The sequence below is a fragment of the Pleurodeles waltl genome, chromosome 3_1 (genome assembly GCF_031143425.1).
Source record: "Pleurodeles waltl isolate 20211129_DDA chromosome 3_1, aPleWal1.hap1.20221129, whole genome shotgun sequence".
In the NCBI taxonomy this organism is placed as follows: domain Eukaryota; kingdom Metazoa; phylum Chordata; class Amphibia; order Caudata; family Salamandridae; genus Pleurodeles; species Pleurodeles waltl.
In genome coordinates this window covers 1,873,923,242-1,873,942,920 of record NC_090440.1, presented here as the reverse complement: position 1 = coordinate 1,873,942,920, position 19,679 = coordinate 1,873,923,242, and the positions used below count along the sequence as shown (strand labels likewise).

General features: G+C 42.4%; 1 protein-coding gene across 3 annotated transcripts in view; it reads right to left on the bottom strand.

Annotated features, from left to right (window-relative positions):
- METTL21A (methyltransferase 21A, HSPA lysine) overlaps positions 1-19,679 on the bottom strand; it is a 65,347-nt gene that overhangs the window by 9,027 nt on the left and 36,641 nt on the right. For all 3 annotated transcript variants that reach the window (XM_069225966.1, XM_069225964.1, XM_069225965.1), the window contains exon 3: positions 19,480-19,591. In XM_069225966.1, the coding sequence (XP_069082067.1) occupies positions 19,480-19,591 (112 nt within the window). The remainder of the gene's footprint in view (positions 1-19,479; positions 19,592-19,679) is intronic.

Genomic DNA, 19,679 nt, shown 5'->3' with positions numbered 1-19,679 from the left:
TGGATTCTCCACATATAGTTATACCTCTCTCCCTGCAGAATCCCTCTAAGTCTTCTAGAGTGTATTCCCACAACTCATGCATGTCAAAGGTGGATTCCATTTTGATTAACGCAACACAGGTGTACGACAACGAGAGTCCCAAGTGCAAGTATATGACACAGGAGTAATAAATAAAAATGACTGGTTCGAGAGAACAAGAGAATTAATATAAAAACGAATTAGAACATTTAGTGGTCTACGTGCAATTTGTGGTGCAACTATGAGTCACAATGGTATTGTGCAAGTGCAAATCCTATCCCTCCGCTGACAACCAATGTTAGAAATGGGTTTTCTGGTTGACTAGGATATGCATCTAAGCCAGGCAGAACCCACCCACTCTAGTCCAGGCAAGAGAGTTACACGTCCAAGATAACCCCCGCTCACCCCCTTGGTAGCTTGGCACGAGCTGTCATGCCTAACTAGGAGGCAATGTGTAAAGCATTTGCACAACACACGGGATGCACTATTCCCAACACAATGGAAACACAACACCAAGGTATATAAAAATAAACTGTATTGTACGCAATGTAATCATTAGACCAAACACAACATGTCAGTAATACCCTGCTACTCAGGCAGTTGTCAGAACGTTACACAATAGTTACTCTGCAGAACCAGCAGTAGTCACACATAACACACTGGTTACTTATTATTCTGCAACATAAGCAGTAGTCAGGAATCAGATTACTAAATAAATGCACTTGTCATAGAAATATCATAACTGCCCCTATCAGGAACATTATAAACTATATGGCAAGTCAAGAAAACATATCAGCATGTCATGCCCATAAAAGGAACATCAGCACATATATGTAGTACAAAAAAACATGTTAACATAATAAAATACCATGTCCATAACAGGAACATTATAAATTATATGTCCTTTTAACAGTACCTGTTTGGTGATGTAACGGGACCTCTAGTGCCCTACAAAGACCATACGGGACCCCCGGCGCTCCACTGTGCAAAAAGGGGGCCTCACTATGGTGCCACGCTACTAGGCACACGTCCTGCCTTTGACACATAGTACCTTGCCCATAGGGCTAGCTAGGGCCTACCTTAGGGGTGACGTATATGCAGTAAAAGGGGAGTTCTGGGCCTGGCAAGTAGATTTAGATGTCAGGTCCCTGTGGCAGCAAACTGTGCACGCAAGTCCTGTGCTAGCAGGCCTGAGACAGGTTTGAAAGGCTACTTTAGTGGGTAGAGCAAGCAGCGCTGCAGGACCACTAGTAGTATTTAATTTACAGGCCCTGAGTATAGAGATACCACTGTACAAGGGACTTACAGGTAAATTAAATGTGCAAATCAGGTATAAGCCAATCATACCAAGTTTACAAGGGAGAGCACATGCACTTTAGCATTGATTAGCAGTGCTAAAGTGCCCAGAGTCATAACGTCAGCCAAAAAGAGTCAGAAAAATAAGGAGGAGAATGCAAAATGTTTGGGGAATGACCCTGTAAAAAGGGCCAGGTCCAGCAGCATGCTTTTATGAACCATATACCCTCACACAGAAGGATAAGAGAACGTATCATCTTGAACAACTTCAGACCCCATGAGCAGGCTTAGAAAGGATTCATGCACCATTTCCGCTGCTATTGTGCTGCTTCTAGTGCACACCTTAACTCAGAAAACATATGTTAGAGTATAAGAAGTAGATACTACAGCTCAGAAACATGAAAGACAATCACTGATCTCGCTTTCCTAGTATTTGCAGCAGACAGCACACTTTTACGACAAATATGTGCACAGACTCATTCTCTGTGCACGACAAAAGGACACGGTCATAACGCCCATGATCACCAAGTTAAGGTTTCATTCTTACTTCCTCCATGTCAAAGTGAATCTTGGAACCTATGGTGCTGTGACATAACTTGACGCTTGCCAACATCACATTTACAAACAAACTCCTTTGCCTGCATTTGATAGAAACATATTGAGCTGCATTTTTGTCGGCCTCGTTCCAAGATGAAAAACGAACTAGAACTGTGCATGCTGCACTGACCACACAGGTAAAATGCCTTGGGCAGTTCTTACATATGCTCAGCAGAAACAAAGTCCTGTAATGTCAAATAACATCCACATGATTTGTAAAAATCAATGGTAAAATTACCTTGTGCTTGCTTTCAAATAAGCACGAAATCCCATAAACAAACTTAATTCATGATGTAAACTGTATAGGCATGACCAAAGACACCCTATTGGTTATAAAGTTTATTTACGACCTCAGCAGCTTCCTCATACAGCAGAACACTCTGTTGGTACCAATGTCCTTACAGCTAACAGTATGAGTATGTAGTTGCTATCAGTCTTCTCTCCTGTGACCAGACAGGGCAGAAACAGTCCCAGATCACAGTAAAAAAACATTAGCTCATTGTTCTTGATATCCTGAGACAAAACACAGGGTAGTATGATACTGGCTTGCAATAGCAAAGCACTAAGCACCCCACAAAGTATCTCATGTTCTAAATAGAAAATCTTCCTTCCACTGATCTTTGCCATTTGGTTAATGGACAGAGCATCAGGAAAATGTGTTAAATGCCCATCATTAGTTAACCTTTTATCTACTACAATCAAACCTTAATGAGGTGCAAACATATTTCCATCCATGCACATGCTTGACATGTGGAGGGACTGGACTGCTGAAAAGAGGGGTTGGAGTACTGAGAAATCAGGCAGGCTTTAAAGTCAAATAATGCGAAGGTACTTAAAAGACCAAATTCAAGTAAATGATACAAAGAAGTGAGCCAGAGGGAAGAAAGAAGGGAAGAACATTTGTTATGCAAATGAAAAGGAAGGAAGAAAACAAAATCAACATTCTTTTTAAGCACTAGAAAAAACACAGTCCCTGGGATTTGGCAAAAGAGAGTAAACACCAATGATCGCTGATTATTTTAACACTATCAAACACTGGAAACCCCTCACCAGAATTCACAACATATGTATACTGAATCCAGCTATTTTTTAGGCTGTTTAAACAGCCTAAATATAAAACAATCAAATGCCAAATTTACGGTCGTAGTTTGGACTCTTGCTCTATGCAATACTGCTGGTTTAAGGATGACAGTACTTTGTTTGTAGGCGACTATGCCTATCTACAACAAGTCGCAACTGTTGTCCCAACCTTACCGGCTCACTAGCAGCACCTCACCAGAAACACAATAGTAAAAGGTGATTTGTGGCAGCCTTTACGCATGGACTTGAGAATAAGACATCTCAGAGAGTGTCGTGGTTAAACGGAGATTACCCTTTTCTCACAGATACACAATGTCTCATTCAAACACAGGCAAGGACAAAGATGCAGTAAAGTTTCAATAGTTTTTATTTAACTCAACTGCAATTTGCGATATGTTGCATGGGCTGCAATGATTAGGATAATGAATAGTGCAAGAAACAGAATTGTGAAGACGAGAGTTATTATTACAAAGAACCCCACCATCTTGCAATGCATGTAAAAGACATAAGAGGTGTAATATGCCCTAATACCCTAATATGATAAGCCTAACCTCTTACCTAAAGGAGAGCTGGGTTTGTTAAACCTAATCTGCCAATGCCATGTCCATGAGAGGAGCCCCAAACCTAGTTACCTTGGAATGAGGTCTCTATCTCAGACTCCGCAGGGACACGAAGACTGGGTCAGCGTCAAGACGAGGTGCAGCATCGTTATCAGCAATGGTGGCGATGCCCTCTGGTCGGAATCCCTCTGATTATCTGTCTAAAGTGCGATGTATTTATACAGATCTACCAGGACCCTTGATGTAGGTGTATTCCCAAACAATAGATAACAGACATGCTTGAGACGACGATTTTTATAAACAAATCCCTCAAAAGTATAGAGAGGGAAAATCCCTAAGTGTGAACACCTACTGTTTGTTTGTCTTTGTTGCTTGATCTTGACGCCTTAGCGCGGCGGCACTGATCATGCAAAGCATAACAAGCGGCCTAACTATAAACAAGTCAGCCATCTTAGATGAACTAAATAATTAAATGGGCTAAGACAGAGCAAGCTAAGTAGGTTAAAAGTCACTAGGTGATGGGGGCACGAGTCTGCAAGCCAAAGGCTAAGCTAACTCGTGTAATCCCATTAAAACAAACTAGGATTCACTACATTACTTACTCTAAGCAAAAGTATTCCAATGGAAGGAATTAGCCTAGAAACCAAAATAAATGCAATCAATTATAGGGTAATTCAATTGATCGTATGCTGCTACATCAACTTTTTTCATTCGCTTATTGTTTTTGCCTCTGACTGCCTTCTTCCAGAACTAAGAACTCCAGATTTCCAATATACAGAAGTTTTAAAATAGAGTGCAGCCAATCTATTAACAAATAAGACTTAAGTAGATATTTGGATGATGGAAGTATATCGACCGTTCTAAAGAAACGTGATGTTGAAAAACAAATGCAATGTCTATCCAAAGAAACAGATATTCCAAGTTTATGTCTTAGAGTAGTAAAAGCAATACTGTACACTACTACACGACGATCTAATTTCAGAACGAAGAAGGATCATGATGTTGCAAGGACCTACCTTTGAAGTAAAAAGAAGAAATAGAAGATGCCATCTATGTAAAATACATTTAGAGACTCTCACCCACATCGTGTTTAATGGTTAAGAAAATTGTACAAATGTATGATAAATTTAAAAACGTACCCACCTCCTTATTACGAGATGAATGAGAAAGAACGGGTAAGTGTGTAGAGCACGTTAGGAATTTTAAAATACTTTATTGATCAGTAAATTGATATTTTAATGTAATTTATATGGCTTGTTTTTAAACTGAAACAAACATTTTCATTTAAATGTAATTCCTCATTTCAAGGACAGCATGTTAATGAAAAAGGCACAAAAATGGAGTCGAGACTGGGTAGGCATGAAAAAAAGAAAAATCAGGGGCTTTTCATCTAAACAACAAAGCAAGTGTCCTGGCTCATGTTGGAGGTAGAACAGGTGCACAAAATAGTACTCTGGGTGTTGGCTATTTACCAATATTCAATTGTTTCCTGTTTTTCCTTCCGTAGTTACTATGATTAAGGTACAGGATGTAGCAGCAATGTCAGATTGCTGCAACAGGCTTGTTATCAGTAGGCCTTCCATTCTCAGGCATTGCCAGTTAATGAACTACTGATTGCTGCTGGTTTTGCCAATTCTTCTCAAGCTGGAATTGCAATGCCGAGGGAGCTGATGAGGGTGGAACTGTGGAACTATAAAGAGAAACAGCAGGTGTCCCACATGAGCACTATCTGGCATACGCAGGAGCACTAATGAGTGAGAGATGAGCAAGGAAAAGCGAGGTAAAGTCAAAATGTGCTAGTGAAGCGTCAGAGAGCACTCACAGGGTCAGAGGCAAGAAGAGCATTCAAATGGTGTACAGAGTTCAGGCGTCAGAGCAGGATCTACAGCCACGTTGCAAACAGAGGGAGGGAAGAGTGAAATGCAAAGGTGCATACACTGATTTAAGTGAGAAACAATACACCAGGGCCCACATGGGCACAATAAAAGAGGGAGAGGACAGTGGACTGTTTGAAGGTGGGGGACGAATTTTGGAGATGTGCTGTGCAAGGTAGAGGAACAGCTGGTGAAGGCAGTTCCTATTCCCAGGATATTTGACCCGTGTTGGTATCAGGGGGTAAGCACAGCTCCATGGTTCTGTTTCGAGTTGTGATGCAGTTTTAGTAAAAAATATTCCAACCAACCAGGTGCCAGAACTTAACCAGACTTTAAGCCACCATACATCACAGATCAATAAGAAACATATATATATATATATATGTTCGATGGCATGTGTAGCTGCAGATACACATGCTGTGCACATCCCGCCATCTGGTGTTGGGCTCGGAGTGTTACAAGTTGTTTTTCTTCGAAGAAGTCTTTTTTCGAGTCACGAGACCGAGGGACTCCTCCCATTTCGACTCCATTGCGCATCGGCGTCGACTCCATCTTAGATTGTTTTTTTTCCGCCATCGGGTTTGGACGTGTTCCTTTTCGCTCCGTGTTTCGGGTCGGAAAGTTAGTTAGAATCTCGGAAAAATCGTCGGTATTGTTTGCGTTCGGTATCGGGTTAGTTACAACAGATCGACACCGAATTAAGAAGAGCTCCGGTGGCCCTTTGGGGTTTTCTTCCATCCCCGTCGGGGCCTGGTCGGCCCGGCCACGTGTCTCTTCAAGGCTGATGGAACGGACCCCATTCCGCTTCTGTCCAAAATGCCATAACAAGTATCCATATACAGATCAACATCTGGTCTGTAACTTGTGTTTGTCACCAGAACACAAGGAGGATACTTGTGAGGCCTGTCGAGCGTTTCGGTCCAGGAAGACACTCAGGGACCGAAGAGCAAGAAGACTGCAAATGGCGTCGGCGCCGACAGGACAAGAGCGTTTCGAGGAGGAGGAAGAAACATTCTCCACCCAGGAGTCGGACTCTGAGGAGATCGATCCCGAGGAAACGCCGAAAACCGTGAGTAAGACGTCGAAACCAAGAACTCACGAGAAAAGCGCTAAAGCCCAGGGGACGCCACCGCCAACAGGCCATGGCTTAACCCGAAAAGTAGGTGACCGTTCATCGGCACCGAAAAAGGACGAGCTGGTGTCGAAGTCATCCGACTCCAGTCGAGATACCGGCACACAGCAATCTCGGGCCCGAGATAGTGGCTCAGAGAAGATTCAGCACCGAGACAGCGGCACCGAAACGGGTCGGCACCAAGAGAGCACGACGCCGAAAGTAAAAAAGGTTTCGTCGGAGCCGAAAAAAGCAGCCGAAAAGGTTTCGGTACCGAAATATCCGGCCTCGGAACCGAAAACAAGTTCCTACACTGAGGAACAAGGACTGTCCACACAAATGAAGACACATAGATTTGGACAGGAATTACAGGCAATAGAGCCAGATCACACACAAAGACGGCTCTTTATCAAAAAGATACAGGGAAGATCAGCACTCTTCCTCCAGTCAAAATGAAACGCAAGCTTGCCTTCCAAGACAAAGACAAACAGCCACACGCAAAGGTGGCTAAACAAGTAACACCGCCACCATCCCCACATCACTCTCCGCAACCATCACCGGTAGCCACTCCACCAATGATGCAATCCCCAACTCATACAGGAATGAGTCAAGATGACCCTGACGCATGGGACCTTTATGACGCACCAGTATCAGATAATAGTCCAGAATGCTATCCAGCTAAACCATCGCCACCAGAGGATAGTACAGGCTACGCACAGGTGGTGTCAAGAGCAGCTGCATTTCATAATGTCAGCCTTCATTCAAAGCCCATTGAAGACGACTTTCTTTTTAATACACTGTCGTCCACACACAGCCAATATCAGAGTCTTCCTATGCTACCCGGAATGCTAAAACACTCCAAAAAAGTGTTTGAGGAGCCTGTTAAGGGGAGAGCCATTACTCCAAGAGTAGATAAAAAATATAAACCGCCACCAACAGACCCAGTGTACATTACACAACAGCTAACACCAGACTCTGTTGTAGTGGGAGCAGCGCGCAAAAGAGCCAACTCTCATACTTCAGGAGATGCACCACCTCCAGATAAAGAAAGTCGAAAATTCGATTCTGCAGGCAAAAGGGTGGCGGCACAGGCAGCAAACCAGTGGCGTATTGCAAATTCGCAAGCTTTGCTAGCCAGATACGATAGGGCCCATTGGGATGAGATGCAACACCTTATTGAACATTTACCTAAGGAGTTCCAAAAAAGAGCGCAGCAAGTAGTAGAAGAAGGACAGGGTATCTCCAATAATCAGATACGGTCAGCAATGGATGCTGCAGACACAGCTGCTAGAACTGTCAACACAGCTGTAACAATAAGGAGACATGCATGGCTGCGTACATCAGGATTTAAACCAGAGATACAGCAAGCTGTGCTGAATATGCCATTCAACGGACAGCAGTTGTTTGGGCCGGAGGTGGACACTGCAATCGAAAAACTTAAGAAAGACACTGACACGGCCAAAGCCATGGGCGCACTCTACTCCCCACAGAGCAGAGGCACATTTCGAAAGACACAATTTCGAGGGGGGTTTCGAGGGCAAACCACAGAAGCCACAACCTCACAAACAAAGCCCACTTACCAGAGCGAGTATCAGCGGGGAGGTTTTCGGGGACAATATAGAGGGGGACAATTTCAAAGGAATAGAGGAAAGTTCCAAAGTCCCAAAACTCCTCCAAACAAGCAGTGACTTCAAGGTCACAAATCCCCAACACATAACACCTGTGGGGGGGAGACTAACCAAGTTTTACAAACATTGGGAGGAAATAACAACAGACACTTGGGTCTTAGCAATTATCCAGTATGGTTATTGCATAGAATTTCTCAAATTCCCTCCAAACATCCCACCGAAAACACACAATATTTCAAAACAACATATAGATCTTCTAGGACTAGAAGTTCAGGCATTGCTACAAAAAGAAGCAATAGAGTTAGTACCAAAACAATAAATAAACACTGGAGTTTACTCCCTGTACTTTCTGATACCCAAAAAAGACAAGAGTCTGAGACCTACACTAGATCTCAGAACATTAAATACCTACATCAAATCAGATCACTTTCACATGGTTACATTACAAGACGTAATCCCACTGCTCAAACAACAAGACTACATGACAACACTAGACCTAAAGGATGCATATTTCCATATACCAATACATCCTTCACACAGAAAGTACCTAAGGTTTGTATTCCAAGGGATACATTACCAATTCAAAGTGTTGCCGTTCGGAATAACAACTGCACCAAGAGTTTTTACAAAATGCCTAGCAGTAGTAGCTGCACATATCAGAAGGCAGCAAATACATGTGTTCCCGTACCTAGACGATTGGTTAATCAAAACCAACAGGCTAAGACGGTGTTCACAACACACAAAATATGTCATAGAAATCCTCCACAAACTAGGTTTCTCAATCAATTACACAAAGTCACACCTTCTTCCGTGTCAAACACAGCAATACTTAGGAGCAACAATCAACACAGCAAAAGGGATTGCCACTCCAAGTCCACAAAGAGTTCACACATTTCACAATGTGATACAGACCATGTATCCAAATCAAAAGATACAAGTCAAACTGGTGATGAAACTACTAGGCATGATGTCTTCATGCATAGCCATTGTCCCAAACGCAAGGTTGCACATGCGGCCCTTACAACAGTGCCTAGCATCACAATGGTCACAAGCACAGGGTCAGCTTCTAGATCTGGTGTTGATAGACCGCCAAACATACATCTCGCTTCAATGGTGGAACAGTATAAATTTAAACCAAGGGCGGCCTTTCCAAGATCCAGTGCCACAATACGTAATAACAACAGATGCTTCCATGATAGGGTGGGGAGCACACCTCAATCAACACAGCATCCAAGGACAATGGGACATACAGCAAAAACAGTTTCACATAAATCACTTAGAACTGTTAGCGGTATTTCTAGCGCTCAAAGCATTTCAACCCATAATAAGACACAAACACATTCTTGTCAAAACAGACAACATGACAACAATGTATTACCTAAACAAACAGGGAGGCACACACTCGACACAGTTGTGTCTCCTAACACAGAAAATATGGCATTGGGCAATTCACAACCACATTCGCCTAATAGCACAATTTATTCCAGGAATTCAGAACCAGTTAGCAGACAATCTCTCTCGGGATCACCAACAGATCCACGAATGGGAGATTCACCCCCAAATACTAAACACTTACTTCCAAATGTGGGGAACACCACAAATAGATCTATTTGCAACAAAAGAAAACTCAAAATGCCAAAACTTCGCATACAGGTACCCACAAGATCAGTCTCAGGGCAATGCGTTATGGATGAGCTGGTCAGGGATATTTGCTTACGCTTTTCCCCCTCTCCCACTCCTTCCATATCTAGTAAACAAATTGAGTCAAAACAAACTCAAACTCATACTAATAGCACCGACATGGGCAAGACAACCTTGGTACACAACACTACTAGACCTCTCAGTAGTACCTCATGTCAAACTACCAAACAGACCAGATCTGTTAACACAACACAAACAACAGATCAGACATCCAAATCCAGCATCGCTGAATCTAGCAATTTGGCTCCTGAAATCCTAGAATTCGGACACTTAGACCTCACACAAGAATGTATGGAGGTCATAAGACAAGCTAGGAAACCTACCACTAGACACTGCTATATAAATAAGTGGAAAAGATTTGTTTATTACTGCCATAATAATCAAATTCAACCCTTACACGCATCTGCCAAAGATATAGTAGGATACTTACTACAATTGCAAAAGTCAAAGTTAGCTTTCTCTTCAATAAAGATACATCTGACCGGAATTTCAGCCTATCTTCAAATTACGCACTCAACTTCATTATTTAGGATACCAGTCATAAAAGCATTTATGGAAGGCCTAAAGAGAATTATATCCCCACGAACACCACCAGTTCCTTCATGGAACCTCAACATTGTCTTAACACGACTCATGGGTCCACCTTTTGAGCCCATGCACTATTGTGAAATGCAATATTTAACATGGAAAGTTGCATTTTTGATTGCCATCACATCTCTAAGAAGAGTGAGTGAAATTCAAGCATTTACCATACAAGAACCATTTATTCCAATACACAAGCATAAAGTAGTTCTACGGACAAATCCAAAAATGTTACCAAAAGTGACCTCACCGTTCCACTTAAATCAAACGGTAGAATTACCAGTGTTCTTCCCACAGCCAGACTCTGTAGCTGAAAGAGCACTGCATACATTAGACATCAAAAGAGCACTAATGTACTACATTGACAGAACAAAACTAATTCGAAAAACAAAACAACTATTTATTGCTTTCCAAAAACCTCATACAGGGAATCCAATTTCTAAACAAGGCATTGCTAGATGGATAGTTAAGTGTATTCAAACCTGCTATCTTAAAGCAAAGAGAGAGCTGCCTATTACACCAAAGGCACACTCAACCAGAAAAAAAGGTGCTACCATGGCCTTTCTAGGAAATATTCCAATGAACGAAATATGTAAGGCAGCAACATGGTCTACGCCTCATACATTTACCAAACACTACTGTGTAGATGTGTTAACGGCACAACAAGCCACAGTAGGTCAAGCTGTACTACAAACATTATTTCAAACAACTTCAACTCCTACAGGCTGAACCACCGCTTTTGGGGAGATAACTGCTTACTAGTCTATGCACAGCATGTGTATCTGCAGCTACACATGCCATTGAACGGAAAATGTCACTTACCCAGTGTACATCTGTTCGTGGCATTAGTCGCTGCAGATTCACATGGGCCCACCCGCCTCCCCGGGAGCCTGTAGCCGTTTAGAAGTTGATCTTGAACATTTGTAAATTTGTAAATATATTACTTTAAACTTCATTATGTACATACGTATTCACTCCATTGCATGGGCACTATTACTAGCATACACAACTCCTACCTCACCCTCTGCGGGGAAAACAATCTAAGATGGAGTCGACGCCCATGCGCAATGGAGTGGAAATGGGAGGAGTCCCTCGGTCTCGTGACTCGAAAAAAGACTTCTTCGAAGAAAAACAACTTGTAACACTCCGAGCCCAACACCAGATGGCGGGATGTGCACAGCATGTGAATCTGCAGCGACTAATGCCACGAACAGATGTACACTGGGTAAGTGACATTTTCCATATATAAGAGAACAAAAGTACAGGAATTTATGTTTATAGGTACACATGTACAAAGAATGGTCTTTTAGACACTCTTTGGAAGTGGAAACCCCACACCAAATGTTGATACAAATCCAGCATAAAAAAGCAAGATTTTCATTTTTCATTTTAAAATATAAATGATTATTGTATGAAATCGGAATATTATTATTTGGGGTCGGTGACTGAACAGTGCAAGGAATGATCACAACCCTTGTCAGAGTGAACCCTCAAGTCACTAAATTAACCTACACTCAAACTCCTGGTAGGGATGACACAAGGCAGACAGGCACAACTTAGGGCAATGTGTAAAGTATTTATGAAGTACCAAAACAGTAATAAAGTCAAATGCAACACAATAAAAATCCCAAACCGACTTTAGAAAGTTGAGTAAAATGTAATAAGCAACAGGACCCAAAATAACAAAGGTCCAATAAGGGGAACTGGAAATAGAATCTTTATTGTTTTAAGTAGGAACAGCAAGAAGCACAAAGTGCCGATGTGCCTATGACAGTCTATGGTCGTGGTAGATGGGGACCTACTGCAATGGACACTAACTGCGAGGAGTGTGGGTTTGATACACCGCCCATGTTCGTCCTGGACAAAGATTTTACATTTTGACTTTAGTCCTTTAACATACAATCCACAAAAAAGGGACACTTCTAAGGCCCCCAAGGACCTTCGGGACATCAATTATAGAAGCACAGGCTGTCAGACAAAGGCCAACAGCAGGCTCCAGTCCAGGCCCAGCTATCACTGAGCAGCTGGGCAACTGCATGAAAGGCCTCTTGCGCCTTGTTGGATCTCTGTAACTTGAAAAGGATCTCCCCTTCATCACCCTTGGAATCCACTTTTTTCTCCTGGGGACAAGAGGGAGCAGGCTCAGCCCTTCAGGACATTTATCAGGGCACTGACAGCAGGTCCAGTCCTCTTCATTTCTTCCTCAGGCTAGTATTGTTCTGGAGTGAGTGCCTGGATATGCCATATTTATGCCTGGCACAAACTAGTGGATGGGAATGACTCCTGGACATGCCGGAACCAATAAGTTAAAAGATCCAGGGCCACCCTTACCCACTAAGGATATTTTCAAGATGCTAAAAGCCTTCAGCCACACTAAACTTTGGCTCTGATGGTTAGGTGTGTGTGTGTGTCTGTGTATTTGGGGGGGGGGGGGGGGGTACTATGATAATACTAGTATCCTCCCACATTCAACACTAAAACCCAGGTTAAAGCAGGCACTGTACACCCAATAAGCTAGAGACAGAAGTCTGGCAGACCAAAAGCAGGCTTTTCCAGCACACTGACAGTGGATAAACAGGAACTTTCTTGGAATCCAGTTCTCTACCTTTCACATTCTACCCAAGTGTTCTATGTAAACCTAGTAGGCCTGTCAAGTAGGATGTGACAGTCAGAAAGGATGCTCACAGCCCCCACCCTTAACATGAGCTCATGGTCGTCATACCTGTCCATTCACGTTGACATGTCAATTACAGGGACCTAGTTTATCAATGAAGAAAGCTTTGCAGCGAGGGCCCCGAAGGAGGGACAGATGATGTAGCTGCAGCGAGCGCAGGGGGTGGGTGGGCACATGGGAAAAATGACAAGAGAAAATACAGCAGTGAACTGAAAAGTTGCAGCTGGAGCGTGCAGTGGTTAACAAACACCTCCTGCACCCCATAAAAGACTTTCTGACAAACTTCAAAGTTGCAGGAAACATAAAAAAGCGTTTATATAGGGCAAGAATTGATGGAAAATCCTCTAAAAGTGCCTTGATGTGCCATCAACATTTACAACTGCTCACTTTTCTCACCAAGCCAGCTGTGCTTCAGTCCCCTTCTGAATGCCTCCTAAAAATAACACCCCACTAGAGGGGTTGAAAGCCTTTTTTGGCAAATCTAGAACTAAAACATGAACTGCTACTAAGGATCCTGCTTTGGTGCGGGGCGCTATCAGCACAGACGACTACAAAGAAACAGACATGGCAGTCACAAAGACAGACCTGCTGCACAGCCTCTATTGTTTTAAAAATGATCTGACATAAAACCTCAGAGCAATATTGAAAAAAGTTGATGTGATCCGTGCTCTGACCCGAGTTCTAGGATTGATGATCTTACACAGGATGTGCACTCTGTGAGTGCTAAAGAGATGGAAATACAAACTAGGGTATACACATTTGTTTTTCTAGAACAAGTCTCAAATTCACACAGCAGTCAATCAAACTAAAATATATGGATGCAAAGTTGAAAACAGAGGAACTTGATAACAGATCCAGGTGGGAGAACTTACAAATTAGGGTCCTGAAGGAAGGTGGAGAAAGCCCTAATCTGGAGGCGATCATGGCAGGCATGTTTTCAACTGTTATGACTGATGATCATCAGAGCATCTGCTTAGAATGGGCATACAGTGGGCAACAAGAGACCACAGCACTCCCTGTGCCTAAAAGATATCCTGATCAAATTTATTTACTTCTCTTAAAAAGAGAAAGGTCTGAGGGCCTCTAGTGACTTTCCAAGACTGTACTTGCATGATATTTCAAGACGGTTCACTAGTGACCCTTCATAAAAGGATGAACTCTATGTCCATTATGCATAAGCTCAGTGAAGATACAATTTGTTATAGACAGACATAGCCACTTGGCACAGCCTTCAAATTTGAGGGGAGGCAGGGAGGGGGGCAACATAATTTTACAAAAAGGTCAGAGAAGACAACAAAACTTCTTAAGATGGACCTGGTGGAGCACCAATCCCAGGAGGAACGTTCAAATTAGGGAAGCACCACATAACAACTGAATAAGATGGGGCAAATTGTAAGAAGCAGAGACCCCAGAAGGTTAACAATAATACTAGGCTTCATAAGTAATTCACTATATGAGGTGCTACGAAGATGAGGTAGCTTGATGCCCAGAATGAAAAACACTGAACTGTGGACCTAACCTCATTTTTTAACACCATTGCTCACTGTCTTGGGGACTGAAGTCACCCATTGGGCATTTCACTCTGAGGTCTCCAAGCATGGGGGACTACTATTTCTTCACATTACAGAATGAGTGGGATGCAGGGAGACCAACCTATTAATGGGCTGTATACTGATGAACAAGGAATCCTGTCTACTCCTTTGATTCAGAACCTACAGTAGCCAGAACACGTGGTTCTAGGTTTGGGTGCAAAGGGGGGGGCAATCTCTGGACTCCTCGTAAGACTGGATGGTAACACAACACTGGCTATGGTTTACTCCCTAGATGTAACTCAAGCACAAGTTTGGTTTTGAGGGGGTTCTTTGAGGCTCTTACTGGACTGGCAAACAGAGAGATTGTTGTTGGTGGGGACTTTAATCTAGCATGGGACTCTCAGAGTAACAGGTCATCTACCGGATCTATACAGGTGGGGGCTTTTGCTAGAAAATTAAATTAATATTTTCTGATATAGGACCTAGTTAGGCATGGAAGGACCTACATACATTAAATAAAAAATACACCATTATTCACACATACTGTGCTTATAATCACAGATAGATTACATTTTGATGAGTAACATATTACTTTCCAATGTTATACCGACAGGCTTCAGCTCAGTCTCCGAGTCTGATCACACTACAGTTTCTACACAGCTGCAAATGGGTACTGGTCCTAGATGCAGCGCTACCATATTTCTCTCTTGAGGGACACCATATTCAAGGAGGAAATTGACCAACAAATAGAAGAATAGGTCACCTTGAATTTGGGGGGCTGAAGTTTCATGGGAAAACATGGGAATCAGTGATTCGTGATGTCCCATCCGAGGTAACTAAGAGCTTTTGAAGTGTAGAAATTGGAGGGGTATTAAAAACAGACTAGTAAGATTACAAATCTTGCCCTTCTATATAGTTACACCATAAGTTAATGGCAGTACGAGGTCAGCTATGACTCAGCTACATGAACAAAACAGAACTATCTCTGCTTTATCTGAAACAATGCTCTCTAGTGTTAGAAGAGAGGGTGGGCGCCCTATTAGCTAGCTATGGGGCAAGCAAGAAAAATAATATTTGAAAAAGATAAAACAAATGCAGCTAAATCACGTACCAAAGACGAGGAGAAGCTAGAGGAATTTAGAAGGTTTTATGTCACTCTCTATTTCCAGAGACTCTTACTCTTAGAGAGAACAACATGACTACATTCTATAGGTCAGACTCCCTTGTTTTACTAGAGAACAAATGGTAGATTTGGAAGCACCCATTAGAGACGAGAAAGTGAAGCCTGTTATAAAATTCCTGATTTAAAAAAATAAAGCACCAGGCCCAGGCAGCTTTACAAAAGGATTCCATAAAGTGTATGCTACAAAGTTAATCCCCAAATTAGTGAGACTGACGACTGTGCTGACTCTAAAAGAGACACAAAATTAATGAGCAAGGCTATTGTCACAGTAATTCCTCGTATCTAAACAGGGTCCCTGAGCTAGATACAGAGAGTAACACACAGGGAAGCAATACTATGAGTATAACGTAGTTTACTCTCCATTAACATAGCAAACATAGGAATGGAAATCTTAAATTCAAATATACAACATACAATATATTTCAATTTAGATATTTATTATAGCTAATTAAACATTCAGTTCGCACATAATATAATCAACATAGAATCAACCAAAAAAATTATAATACAACCCCCTACCCTAAATGAAACATACATATATGAAAACATAAATAACATACCAGTAAATACGCAAAAATAAACAAATAACACAGAACCAACAAAATCACAAAATAATATACATACAAATTTACAACCGCCTAATACATGAGAGGATATTTAAACCGCACAATAAAGTTACTGCTTTGATGCTACAATTATGCGTTGTAGTTTGGATTGTATAAATTTCAACATAATAACAGCCAATTCTAGGTTATAATTTCCTGATTCAAATTCTCGTGTTACAGGCCTGATGGTAGCCAATCCTGGTCAGGGCTTCAAATTTGCCAATTTCAAACACTTCATGCCAATGTTCAAGACATGCCAATTTACAAGCCAGGCTTTATTGTGCGGTTTAAATATCCTCTCATGTATTAGGCGGTTGTAAATTTGTATGTATATTATTTTGTGATTTTGTTGGTTCTGTGTTATTTGTTTATTTTTGCGTATTTACTGGTATGTTATTTATGTTTTCATATGTGTATGTTTCATTTAGGGTAGGGGGTTGTATTATAATTTTTTGGGTTGATTCTATGTTGATTATATTATGTGCGAACTGAATGTTTAATTAGCTATAATAAATATCTAAATTGAAATATGTTGTATATTTGAATTTAAGATTTCCATTCCTATGTTTGCTATGTTAATGGAGAGTAAACTACGTTATACTCATAGTATTGTCACAGTAATCCCACAAAGCGGGGAAGGACGTGAGGTACTGCGCAACACACAGACCAACTGCCCATCTTCACTGCAGGATGCAGGACTATTTGCTAAAATCCTGACCTCACGGTTAAATGACCGCCTGCCAATACGGGTCCATCCTGACCAATGCAGCTTTGTTCAGATAGGCAGGTGCATGATAATGTATGGAGGGTGGTCTGCCTGGTTGAAACGGTTGAGAAAAAAAAAAACTCCGACTGCCCTGCGTCCATCAGAGGCAGAGAAAGTATTCAACTAAATGCACTGACCCTTTCTGACACAGGTGCTAGATAGAATGGGATTCGATCTGAAATTGAGAGACATGGTCTTGGCTAATTATGTGAGCCCCACAGCAAGGATAGCATTCAAAAGCCAGCTCTCATAATCTTGTGGTCTCCACAGAAGCATGAAGCAGGGATTTCCCCCATGTCTCCTGCTCTTCGCCGTAAACAATGGTCCTTGGGCCGAGCTCGGGGTATATGAAGACCTCATCGAGCAGAAGTGGTATGGGGTTTTGCAATGCCTAAGGGTGACAAGGACAACCACTGTCTTCAAATGGAAGAAACTAGACATACCTCCATTATGGGTATGGAATCCATTGTTGGAGGTGTTGAGCCAGGAAGACCGAATATGCTTTGTACCCCAACATGGAGATCAGTGGGTTTATTTAATTAGACAATTAGTCCTCAAGAGCTTCCCATAATCACACTCTTTTGGAGGCCAATATAGATATTACAAGATATCCAAAATCTTATGGCTAATTCACACTAGTGGATGGGGTGTAAAGAGGGAGGAGTTGTTAGGAGGTATTTTTTTAATTATATTTTCTGTGTTATTTCTTTCTGTTGGGGTTACAGAAGCAACAATGTAACCACTAGCCGAAAGCGGCATAACACCAGGTGAACAATCTTTCTTGCATTGTTTCCTAGAAAATTAATTATTTGGGAAAAAAACTAGCATAAGGGAAGTTTGGCAATGCTTAAGTTAATTGCATTGCAAAAGAGTAGAAAATGCTATTTACTGATCATACTAAGGAGATTTGCCTAGTAGGTAGGTGAGTAAGTGATAATTGTACTTGGTGTGTTAAAATCACAATGCATTGTAAAAAGAGAAGAATTAAATCAAGGTCTAAATGTGGCACATTGCTCATTTCTCTTGATAATATAACATATTAAAAAAACCCTAAGTAAAGTTGCAAGATGATCATTCACACCCAAGTGCGTTTGATTCGATCATTGCTTAGCCGCTATTTTCATGTGAACGAACAGGTAGATTTATAATGCAGTGAAGAGTGATTGTACGACGAAACAACGACTTCAAAAACAACTACTGCCTTAACAACGAGGTCGGAACACTGACCTCGTTGCTACTACTAATGATTTTACCTCGAATGCCTTAACAACGATATTTCGTTGTAAAGGCATTCCTGATAAAAGCATTAGTAATAGGCACCATTCACCCTACATCCCTCACCCCACCCCCCAACCCCACCCCAAAACCTAAATCCCCCTGACCCCCCACCCCCTCCCCAAAACCAAAAACGCCCCACCCCAAAACCTAAAACCCCCTGACCCCCCACCCCCTCCCCAAAACCAAAAACGCCCCAACCCCACCCCAAAACCTAAAACCCCCTAACCCCCACCCACTCCCCAAAACCAAAAACGCCCCAACCCCACCCCAAAACCTAAAACCCCCAACCCCACCCCAAAAACCCCTGACCCCCCACCCCTTCCCCAAAACCAAAAACGCCCCACCCCCCCAACCCCACCCCAAAACCTAAAACTCCCTGACCCCCTACCCCCTCCCCAAAACCAAAAACGCACCACCCCCCCAACCCCACCCCACCCCAAAACCTAAAACCCCCTGACCCCCCACCCCCTCCCCAAAACCAAAAACCCCCCACCACCCCAACCCCACCCCAAAACCTAAAACCCCCCACCCCCTCCCCAAAACCTAAACCCACCACTTACCTTCGCCAACTCCCTTCTTTGTACCTTAACCACGCATGTTCGTTGTACGTAGTTAAGGCACAAAAAAACGGAGTCGTGGTTAAAAAAAGCGTTGTTGCGCTTTCGTTAACCACGACTTTCGGAGAAAAAAAGGTCGTAAAAAAGGATGTTTCCCGTGAAGAGTCCAATTTCATCAAGCACTCCTTGTCGAGGTACTGCGCAGTACTCCACTGGAATTTCATGAAGCGGCCGATAATGCCAATGTTTTTACCACAGAAACATGGCGCTTCTACTGCGTGTATAGTCAAGCAGAGTTCCTCGTTGAAGATGAAGCAGAAATATTTTTGAAGAAGTCTAGCAGTGCGGCGCAAAGGACGAATAAGGGGTCGAAGGTCTGTGCTTGTATTCCTATTAATGTAAGTATAAATTTCACTGATCATATCTGAAGAACTTACCCAGTAAGGCAGCCACAATGCCCACAAGTCCTGTTCCTGCGCCCAGCTCGATTGCAGACCGCTTTCCTAGGTCAATAGTGCCCATCTCCAAAAAGGTGCACAGAACAACGGCCTGAAATAAGAAATCCAGCTTCATCAATTTTGCCTCTGTCCCTCACAATATCAGCTTTGAAGAAAGATCTTGACAAATAAGGGGCCAT